Here is a 12,139-nt window from a genome sequence, read left to right on the forward strand (position 1 = left end):
AACTGCTGTACACCCTTCTGCATGAAGAAATAGAATGACAGCTTGCAGTTCACACTTGGCAGAAGACTCTATTATCCTAGACATGTTTATGTGCTCACTGCGTGCTCAGAACTGACAAGTGCAATGTGATACGATCGACGGGCATATTAGAGACACTGTGTAACACATCTGTGGAATGCTTCATTGGATTGTCAGTGTGGTTTTAATTTTGTGACTAATTGGAGGTTGAAAAAAAAAATAGCCCTCATATTACACCATAATACCTGTAGAAAAAGCATATTATTAAACAAGAAATAAATATACACTATTATTTAATAATATGTATTTATACAGGTATGGAATTGTACTCATATATTCAACACTGAGAAGTATGGCTTCCTTCTTAACAAATCATTCAACCAATAAGTCTGTTCAACTGTTTTTGTTAAAAGCAAAGTAATGTTTTGGATTATTCATATTATATTTTATTTGTGTTACAGGCATACAAGAATCCTCATTGTGCCCTATGCAATGGTGTTCCTTTGGAGGAAATTAAATGCCTCACTACTAGAATCAGTATGCGTATAGCCCCGAGACCATCTCCCTCCTTGCGTGTGATAATGGATTTCAGCTGGGATGCTGCTTATGAATTTTGCCACCCTCCTGATGGACTTTGGGATGGGGTACATGAATGCTGTCAGAACTTAAATAGTGCTGCTTGTACCGTTAGATCCAGACATCACTCTGAATGCTGTGTACCTCTTTCTAGACGTCTCAATGATTCTTGTCCTCGCATTGAATTCAAACAAGGTCAATACAGGTTATTGATGAATAATTCACTGGAAGTGATACTAAATGACTCCAAATTCTCTGGATTACTTTTGGCTCCAGGAGAGTATGGACTTCTACCCGGTGGCAATGTTGAAATATGTAACATACTTCCGAGAGGTTTAGTCAGTCTAGACTCACTTCAAGAATATTTAACTACTGTGTGTCTTTCTATATCTGTAATCTGTCTTGTATTACACTTGATTATCCATTCCTTGCTTCCTAAGTTACATAACCTTCCTGGAAAGAATCTGAAATCATTATCTATTGCAATTTTAATGGCTCAGCTTGGGTTTCTAGTGGGATTAACTCCTGTTATAGATATTCCGTCTCACTTGTGTGTGACTATTGCTGTCTTACTGCATTTCAGTTATCTAGCAGCCTTTTGTTGGATGAATGTTATGAGTATTGATATTTGGCGTACATTTTCTGCTATACGTCTCGGTGGTCGCCTGAGCACTCACCTCAAGTATTCTCTGTATGCCTGGGGCTCTCCGGCTATTGTTACACTCTTGGCTATTGTGGCACACTACACCAGTTTCCTACCTTCTATACTGCGACCACACTTTGCATTTGGTGGTGTCTGTTGGTTCGGCAATAGAATGGGCTTGGCCATCTTCATGGCCACTCCTGTCACAGTCATCCTTGTGATCAACATCCTGTTGTTCTGCAGAACTGTCTGTGTTCTGCATCAGAAGCAAGAAAACCGTAGATATCTCAAGAAGAAAGCCAAGGTGGAACTTTCAGAGGCTACAAGTGACAATAAAGGGGTTTGTAAATTTTCTCTTTTAGCTTTATAGCCTGTCAAAATTTAAACCTCTCTCTTTCAGCGAGAAGAGAGTTAATTCTTATCTATACTAACATTAACAAGATAAAATTTGTGAGTTTGTTTGTATATGGAGGAAATCACTCAACTGATTTCAGTAATTCCATCACCATTAGAGAGCTCACTTCTTCCAGCTTAGCATAGGCTATATATAATTGAAATATCTTATCAGGTGAGCAGATAGTTTAAAAAAGAATAGAGCAACTCACCATTGGTTGAGGGGTGAGCACGACGCTCACTTTCAAAATAATTTTGCTGTAAAAGGCTGAAAGTCGCAGATAGTAGCATGTAACTATGAGTAGCTTTTGTTGGAATGTCAGGAGTAAAGCAGATTAGTCAACATGCAGCTGCCTCACCTTCAGCAACTTCAGTGCCACTGAACTCTACACTACTACGTGCCAGTGAGTGGAGTGCTCACCCTAGACCATCTGTGTCTACTCTACTCACTCTTCTTAAAAAATAGTTACATATAAGAACATAAACTGTAAATTACGTATTATTCTTCACAACTGTGTGCACAAACATACAAAACAAAGTTGTGAGTGTGTGAACCAAGGAAAAAGGAAACACAAATATTTTATCCCTCTAAATTGTTGTTAAACTAAGGAGATTAAATGATACACATTCTGAGAAATATAGTACATTGTGCACATAATGATTAAGTTTCATTGTCTGGATTCTAAAAGATAAATTGGAACTACTTTTGTATGTTAATGTGCCAAAGCATTGCAGAGACCAACATAATTAACACATTTATTTGTCAGAGGATCCACAATTTGCCAAACATTCTACCTAAACTGGGTTGGGCCTATTTGAAACGTATCGTGAAATATAAATATTTTCATTTAGTTTTGCTTCCATCAGTTCCTTGTTTTCCAGCATCATTATGATGACCTTGTAGAATTCACAGCTTATTTTTGGAACAGAATTTCTAATGTTGTGTATCCACCGATGACATCACAACACTGATCTATTGGGAGAGCCACTCCTGACCTGTAGTTATCAGAGTTAAACAGCACCAGCAAAGCAGGGTTATATAACCATTCTGGCACATTGTTAGTGAAGAATGAAGCTTTCTCATTTGCAGGATGAGCTTGTGCTGCAGGTAAAGACTCCTGGACCGTTGCAAGTCTTTAGTGTGTTCACTTTTTAGGGTTTCAGACACACAGTTTTTCCTATTTGCTCTATGTTTTTTAAAACTATTACCAGATAAGCTAGAATACCGGTAAATAAACTGTATATAGCCTATAATAATTTGGAAGAAATGAGCTTTCTAACGGAGAAAGGATTGCTGAAATCAGTATTTTATACAAACAAACCTGCATACATTCTCTTTTCATACAATAAATAGGCTATAAACTACTGGCATTAAGACAAAGAATAGATACTTTTTTGATTCAGTTTATTAAGTTATAAAGCAACAAACATATGCTTAATCAGCCTGCATGCTTGAAACTTCCTGTAGATAGAAAAATGAATCATATTATTTTACAGAGAAATTTTCAGAATCCAGAAAATGAATTCATGAAGTATCTCTCTTTCTTTTGAAACTCATTAATTCCAACTGACAGAATTTTAAGTATTAATAATATAATACCTAAGTAAATAGATTAATATAAATATTTCTTGTTTAATGTTTGGAAATATTTAATCCATGGTGGTAAGCTGCATGTTATGTAATTCAGGCATTACCATGTTTAAAGTCCATTTTGGTGGGGTACAGAAATGATTACAACCTTTATCAACATTTAGTTCTTATAAAAGTGTCACAGTAATGGTGGTGATAAGTACAAATTATTAAGTATTTACTAAAATATATTTATATACGGATATATTTGATTGAAATACAGTTTCCCCCTTATAATCAAGTTAATATTCCCTGTAAGAATCCTAGTAATGAAGTCAACCTTTTTGATATCAAGAACCATGAGAATTACCCTTTCCTATCATCATCAAACAGGGACACATTAAACGTCCATAAATAAAGCTATTCATTTTTCTACAGAAATAATAATAATAATAATAATAATAATAATAATAATAATAATAATAATAATAATAATAATAATAATAATAATAATAATAATAATAATAATAATAATAAAAAAGCAGTAGCCTGACTGTCCTTCAAAAATAGACTATCTCAACTGGGATTGAACCCATGAACAATTCTCGCAATTTTGACAAAAATATGAAACATCTATTTACCGTACCAATTTAAAATAACATGTCCTGACAGACTGACTGATTCATCATAGTCAAGCCATCGCTACTGGACATAAAGAAATGAAATTTTGGGGATACATTTATAATACAGTGTACATCTAAAAAATTTAACAGTTTAAAGATGTGAAAATTGGTATTTGGAACCTCCTTTAAAAATAAAGAAACACATTTTTTTTTTTTTTTTGGTTTTTGGAAAATCTACTTAACGGGGGGCGAATATAAGTGAAAAAGGGGTTGAATTCTTTTTATGAGATTACTTATACCTGTGTCCAACTCGGCTGAACGGTCAGCGTACTGGCCTTCGGTTCAGAGGGTCCCGGGTTCGATTCCCGGCCGGGTCAGGGATTTTAACCTTAATTGGTTAATTCCAATGGCACAGGGGCTAGGTGTATGTGTTGTCTTCATCATCATTTCATCCTCATCACGACGCGCAGGTCGCCTACGGAGTCAACTAGAAAGACCTGCACCTGGCGAGCCGAACCCATTCTGGGATATCCCGGCACTAAAAGCCATACGACATATACTTATACCTGTAAAATTGAGAAAGTTACAGATGTAAAAATTGCTACACGAATCTCCTTTACAAATAAACACATATTTTTTTGTTTCCGGAAAATTCTCTTAAGAGGGTGAAAAGAAGTGAAAAAGGAGGTAAATTTTTAAAATGATATATCTCAAAAACTTAACATGTACAGACATAAAAATTGGTATTTGGAATCTTCTTTACAAATAAAGAAAGTAGCTGTTTTTCTTCTATTGGAAAATCCACTTAAGGTGGGACACTGGGAGTGTGGGGGGAGGGGAGTAAGAGGAGTGAAATAAAAAATGACATCTCCGTACAGGCCATGAAGGCCCTTGGAGGGGTGGGAGGGAAAGGATTCCACCATTCGTAACCTCGGCATGTGATGGGGTAGAGTGGTTAGCTCTATGCCCAGCCGCCGTTGCCACCAGGAATTAACCTGGTACTCATTTTTGGTGTAGGCTGAGTGAACCTCAGGGCCATATGCCTCTCCAGAAGAGGAAATCTTGTTTCTTAAATTTTATGACTTCCTGACAGGGATTCGAACTCACATCCTTCCGGGCGAACCGAGCACGCCTTAACTGCCATGATCAGGCAGCCCATAAAAGGAGTGAAAATGGGGAGTTTTTTAAAATGAGTATATCTCCAAAACTTAACATGTTACATGCGTGAAAATTGATATTTGAAATCTCCTTTAAAAACAAACACTTTATTTTTGTTTTCTGAAAATTCATTTAAGGGGTTGAAAAGGACCAAAAAAGGGGTTGAATTTTTTTAATGAGGATACTTATATCTCAAAAACTGAAAATGTTACAGATGCAGGCATTTTCTTTAAAAACAAAGAAACAGGTATTGTTTGGTTTTCAGAAAATCCACTTAAGGGGGGTGGAAAGAATTTCAGAATTGGGTAAAAGTTTAAAATGAGTACATCTACAGTATATTTTAAAAACTTAACATGTACCAGACTGAAAGTTGGTATTTGGCCTTCAAAAGTAAAGAAATACGTATTTTTGTTTTCAGAATATACACTTAGGGACGGGGAGGGGGAGAACTGAAGAAGGAGTTCAATTCTTTTTATAATACTTACATCTCAAAAACTGAGGATGTTACAGATGTGATATTTGGTACCTGAAATATCATTTAAAAATAAAGAAATGTGTATTTTTGTTTTTGGAAAATCCAGTTAATGGGGGAGGAGGGTGGAAAGAAGTGAATGAGTTGAATTATTTTTATGAGGATACATATACTGTATCTCAAAAACTGCAGATGTTACAGACATGAAAATTGGTACTTGGAATCTCCTTTAAAAATAAAGAAACCTGATTTTTTTGAAAAATACTCCTAAAGGGCTGAAAATAATTGAAAAAGCGGTTGAATAAGTGAAGGAGGAGTTGAATTCTGTTTGAGGAAACTTATATCTCAAAAACTGAAGATGTTACAGATGTTAAAATTGTTATTTGGAATCTCCTTTAAAAACACATATTTTATTGTTTTTGGAAAATCCCATTGGGGAGGGGGGGCGGGGAGGGTAGCATGAAAAGAAGTGATGAAGGAGTTCAATTCCTTTTATCAGGATACACATGTCTCAAAAACTGAAAATGTTACAGATGTGGAAACAGGTATTTGGAATCTCCTTCAAAAATAAAGAAACACATATATTTTTGTTTTAGACTTGAGAGAGGACTGTTTCTCACATGTACATTTCTATGTCATACATTCCAGAGTTAATTCTGCCAGTAGCCTGGAGCCCCAAAAGGCAATACCACAGACGTGGTTTACAAAAATGTTCTGGGGAAAATTAAACAGTTTTTTGGTGAGTTTTTATACTTTGGGAATTTTCAGATAATGTCTGAGCGGTACCAAGGAATGATTACTTTTATCAAATTATGAAATCCACATGAGCGAAGCCACGGGTAATTGCTAGTTATAAAATATGAGAAAAGGAGCATGTGTTTATCACCATGTATGTAATTTCTGACAACATAGGGTGAACATTCAAAATTCATGTTCAAAATGTTCAAAATTAATATACACAAGACCAACTTTTGTTCAATAAGTTGAGATTCAAGCCCAGATGGAGAAATTATTTTGTTTCTGTTGGATTTACTGCTACAGAGCATCATGTGGAACCTGTTAGTGAACTTTATATTTCTCATGAACATACTGCTTTCAGGCCCTGTTCTGCAATAGGATATCTATTTCAAAGAATAAGTTGCGAGTTTTATTGAGGATATGATGACTGATTGTTGTCTAAAGGGACTTAAAATCTAGATCATTGGTCCATTACTGAGGACAGTTGTAGATTCCAACATGCAGGCATACCACTTAGAATTTGCCACCCATGGGTAGGGGACGCAGACGAAAAATACATCCAAGGTATCCCCTGCCTGTTTTAAGAGGCAACTAAAAGGGGTGAGCAAGGGATGATGTAATTGGAACCTTGAGATTTTTGTGATTAGTACCATTAAGTGAAGAACACCATGGGTCAATGACACTTGCGATTACTACTATTATATGAGGAACATCATGGATTCTGGGCATTGCCTGTGATTTAGTACCATCGTGTGAATTCCACCGCGGCGGGAGGGTGGGCGTGCGGCATTACGAACTAACGTCCTTGTGGGAGGAGCTGCCGTGCACCACGTGAAATGTGTTGGTTCCTCTGTATTCAGAATGTTACCTATGAGTAGTAACACTGTATGAGGAGCATCATGGGTCTGCATTGCCTTTGATTAATACCATTACATGAGGAACACCACGGATTGTGCATTGCCCGTGATTAGTACCACTGTGTGGACCACCATGGGTCTGTGTTGACTGTGAGTAGTGCTTTTATGTGAGGAATATCATGGGTCTGTGTTCCTGTGGGTGGTACCATAATGTGTAATAGCTCCATTGCGTGAGGAACACCATGGGAATACCAGCACTTGTGATAAGTCCCAATAATTGACGAACACCATTGGACTGTGTTAGCTGTGAGTGGTACCATTATGTGCGACATACCATGGGTCTACATTACATGTGATTAATACCACCATGCGAGGAACACCATGAGTCTACGTTACCTGTGATTAGTACCGCTATAGGAGGAACACCATGGTTCTGCTTTACCAGTGATTAGTACAATTATGAGGAGCTGGTGACCTGGGTTTTGGAACCCTTTGGACAACAAGCATCATCTCAGAATATGAGGCATTGCGAATTGGATCCACTGATTGTTTTGGATTCATGGTCATTTTTTTCAGCATCATTCATTTTAAATTTCAGTGGATACATTTTGAAGTTTTAATTATCATTTCATTTCATTGCACCTCATACCATTAGGAGCCGATGACCTACCTGTTACATCCCTTTAAACAACAAACATAATCATCATAAATTGTCATTTTTTTTGTGAAGGAACATAGTGTTTGTGGTGTAAAAAGAAGGAATCTTGCATTAAAATTATCTAGAAAATGGAAAAATAGGAATAACTCCATTATTTTTCAAAATGTTATTTTACAGAATATATTCCATAACATGTTACTTTAAATATCTCTCTTTGGATGAGCAATACAGTTAGTGATGCCATAATTCCATAACTCATATTCCCTACGCCATGCCCCTTATTGTACAAGTACAGGAGAGCCGCTCCTCATGTGGTAGTACTAAACTGAACAATTAATATTATTATCGCATCAAAGGAAGCTAAAAATAAAGATATGCGTTAACCCTCAAACACTGATGTGCGGTCTCTCCAACCAGACAACATTTCAAATATGTATTTCAACCGATTCCCATCACTTTATGAATGTGAACACATATATACCTTCTGGCAGGAAGCCACTTGCATAGTGAATTTAGTAGTGCTCAGTTATTTTCTGCACTGCTGGAGATATTAGGCATAGTATTTTGCTGGTGGTTTCATAGACTGCATATCTGCATTAGTGAGATTGTTACCGTCCGTTCTCACGCTGTTTGCCAGACAGGGTCCTTTGCAGAAGGTTAGTGTTATTGATGAAAACTTTGATATGACAGTGCTTCATTGAATGGAGGATGAGAACAGTGAAGTTGACTCCAGAGATGAACAAGATAAGAGAGTCACGAATGTCTTGACCATCATTCATTGCCTGTTGAAAGTACTGTTTTTAGCATTTCCATTTTGACATAAATATGTCTTATGGCTGGGGTCATCAAAAAAAATTGTGTAATGTAATGTGACAAAAGCCAGCCCTGCGGTGTAGGGGTAGCATGCCTGCCTCTTACCCGGAGGCCTCGGGTTTGAATCCCGGCCAGGTCAGGGACTTTTACCTGGATCTGAGGGCTGGTTCGAGGTCCAATCAGACTACGTGATGACATTTGAGGAGCTATCTGATGTAAGATGGCGGCCCTGGTCCAGAAAGCCAAGAATAATGGCCGAGAGGATTCATCATGCTGACCACATGACACCTCGTAATCTGCAGGCCTTCAGGCTGAGCAGCGGTTGCTTGGTAGGCCTTGGCCCTTTGGGGCTGTTGAGCCATTGGGGGGTGGGGTTAATGTGACAAAATGTGTGACGGTAGTGCAACTATAGCAACTGTGCAGGCAGTGATGTAAGGTATGGATAGTCAGACAGTGTTGCCTAGCAACCGTGCAGGCTATGTCTTATGGCTGGTCACCATCTGAAATTAGCAGCCATTCATGCATGGGCATGAGCAGCAGATATATATATATGATCATTTGATGTTTGCAAAGGGAAAGTGGTTTCTTTATTTTGCTTTAAACATATCCTATTTCAGATTGTATTTCATTTAATACCGGTAATTAAATGTAAATTATTTCACTAATTTCATTCCAAAATGAACATTGATACTTGTTGAATTTTGATAGATATGTCTATATGTATACTCCTGCATTTCCAGACAGTAGTTGCTATGGCATTGAGCATTTTTGATTTTATAAAATAAAATATTCCATATATTGCGTATCTGTGTCTTAAATTAAGCAAAGGAGTGTAAAAGAACATCACTATAGTTTTCTAACATCCATTGCTTAGGTAGGATTACTTCTCTTTTGTTTCCTCAAGAATGTATTGTCAACTTCATTTAATGGTTATCATTAGTGCTAGTGTCTTACATTCTCAGTTAACTTCCTGTATACCATTGTATTAACCACCATTTGTTACACCAGAGTGCTAATTGTATTTCTCAGAGCCATGAACAGAAGTAAGGAACTTTGTTTGGTTTTGAATGAGCTTATGAAACTCACTAAAAGTTACATGTTTCATAGTGTCCCTGTATATCTCTAAAATTTGCTAATGCTCCGGTCTAGCACAGAACTCAGATGTGCTCAGTTCAGAATAAAAGTAATATAGAAAAACTGGAGAACATATAACTAATGAAATGGAAAAATGGCAAGGTGAAAAATATCAGCTTCAAAAATGATCAGGCAAACAGGTTTACTAGAGAAAAATTTATTGATTAAGGCAGGTACGCTACTGATTATTGTATTCATGAGAGATGATTGGCCATCAGATAGACATTATAGCTAATTGCTGATCTGGTGATGTTGGAAAGGCAATCCTCTGATGAAGAAGGCAGAAATTTTAAAATATCTGATGGTGACTTCAAAACTTGTAAAAATTGCAGATTTTGATGTTTTCAGCCCAGACTTTTTCATTACACTCTAAAAATGCAGATTGTCCATGAAATATGTTATATATGGCAACCCTAAATACTGTACAGCCAACATTGAGAGGAGCCAGAGATAGAATTTTGAAAATAAAATAACTTTCCCTATGAAAAACTTCCTTCTGGTCAGTTCAAGTTGTACTTTAACATTTCTTGGATAATAGTATTTCTATGAAATTTATAATGTAAATGAAAAATTAGTTATTGTGTGATGTTTGATATAGGTAACATCACCAACTCGCAAGGTGACCACTGGAGCCAAAGATCAAATTCGCTTCTATCTGTATGTCAAGCTGTTCATAATCATGGGATTATCATGGGTGACTGGAACAATTGCAGTCTTGACTCACCTTCCCATACTGTGGTATCCTTTCATCGTATTAAATGGACTCCAAGGTGCCTTCATCTTCATTATGTTTGATGTGAAGCGGAACATCCTGGCGATGTTGTGGGATCGAGTGCTAGGGTCGCGCTACCCTCTCCCTTCCATTTTGATGTACCACAGCACAGGCACAACCACAGATTCATCTGGAGCAAGGACAACCTCCAGCACCAACCTGAGATCTTCACTTATGTCTGATCATGTAAGTCCTTGTAAATTATGACAGAGATCACCTTGTAATTACTGCTCAGAGCCTGTAACATCATTGTAGAGATGCTATTTTGTAAGTAAATTGCTACAAACGTATGGAGCAAAATGTTACCAATACGCAACATTGTAGTACCAGTACAGCAGTTTGGAGAAGGGAAAATGAGGTGTAGGCAAAATAAATGAATTCTTTGTCTACTGCAGCCAGTTATTTATTTCTTCGTTATATGTTCCATTTAATCGAGATGTTTTGTTTACAAGTGTACCTAATATGAATTTAATTTTCCTCTTTGTTTAGGTCCAGCTACCATTGATGTCAGGGCCAAAAGAGGCTCTTCCTAAAAGAAAACTGTCTCGTCAGCGTAGTGCTACTCAAACAATAACAGAAGACACATCAATGTATCATAGAACTGCTGATAAAGTTGGCAATGGACATTTTGAAGGCACATGAGCAACTGGAAGATTGTAATATGATGCACATGCTAAGTCAGTTTAAGTGTGATTAGCCTTAATGTACCAGTACTGCATGCATTTCTATGTTTGTGAAGCTCTTGCTGTTATATTTAATGTATCATTGAATAAACAGAGGGAATCTGTATGCAGGAATATTAAACTGAAAGAGACAATGCTAAAGAAATAACAATTAAGAAGACTGTGATAGAAAATAGGGACATAGTACAATTAAGTATGAACATTTTAGGTTACATCTGTCTAAAAAGAATGCCTGATGCATGAAATATGTGCTACACAAATATATTTATTTTAGTGAAAAACATTAAAGAATATTGTTGTTTCAGTGGTTTTGTACCATTTGGAAGGATAGTGTAGAGAAAAAAGTCAGAGAAAAGAATTACAAAACATGTTGGATATTCTGTAGAAATAAATTAATAGGGGAGAAGTGGACATAAAAAGGAAAAATGTATTTTGAAATTCTGTACAATATGAACAGGCTACTTCAAGAATCTTTGAACATATTTAAAAGTATAGACCTGTTTTGGTTAAGAACTAATAGTCAAAACTAAAACATGTTGCTTCTAATAATTTCTATTCGATTAATAGATTTTGATGTTTGCTAATATATTTCATTCATAGCTCATATTGCTTGCTTATCTCCTCTTCAACTTTCTTTGTGTGATACATATACAGAAGTAGCTTACACTTACCATCACAATCTGCACTTAATAATGTACCTAAATTTCTTCAGTGTCCCTTGTCAACAGTAGGTACCTACCTCTAGTTTGTTCAATCTTCATGTCAATGGTAGATGTATAAAGAATTTTGTCTGGATTTGCTTACCATATGTAGGTGTAGTAATGTCATATCCGTATTTTGTTTGCCTATATTGATGAGTCTATTCCACTGAGTTACTCAGTTGCTGAGTTAAAGATCTCAGCTTCTGTATATGGTATGGTACTTAATTTTTATTTATGGAATGACCAGTTTTGAAACTTTCTGATCCTCAGAGTTTTAATAACTACTGACCTTCAGGTTCATCTGTTTCTTTGTGCAGAAGCATTGAGTTT

General features: G+C 36.5%; 1 protein-coding gene across 4 annotated transcripts in view; it reads left to right on the forward strand.

The window, feature by feature from the left end:
* The window catches only part of LOC136876205 (probable G-protein coupled receptor Mth-like 4), a 104,511-nt gene extending 93,444 nt beyond the window's left edge, over positions 1–11,067 (forward strand). For all 4 annotated transcript variants that reach the window (XM_067149959.2, XM_067149956.2, XM_067149955.2 and 1 more), the window contains 3 exons: positions 480–1,577; positions 10,252–10,611; positions 10,915–11,067. In XM_067149959.2, the coding sequence (XP_067006060.2) occupies positions 480–1,577; positions 10,252–10,611; positions 10,915–11,067 (1,611 nt within the window). The remainder of the gene's footprint in view (positions 1–479; positions 1,578–10,251; positions 10,612–10,914) is intronic.
* Positions 11,068–12,139: the final 1,072 nt, after the last annotated feature.

The sequence above is a fragment of the Anabrus simplex genome, chromosome 6, assembly GCF_040414725.1.
Source record: "Anabrus simplex isolate iqAnaSimp1 chromosome 6, ASM4041472v1, whole genome shotgun sequence".
Classification (NCBI taxonomy): domain Eukaryota; kingdom Metazoa; phylum Arthropoda; class Insecta; order Orthoptera; family Tettigoniidae; genus Anabrus; species Anabrus simplex.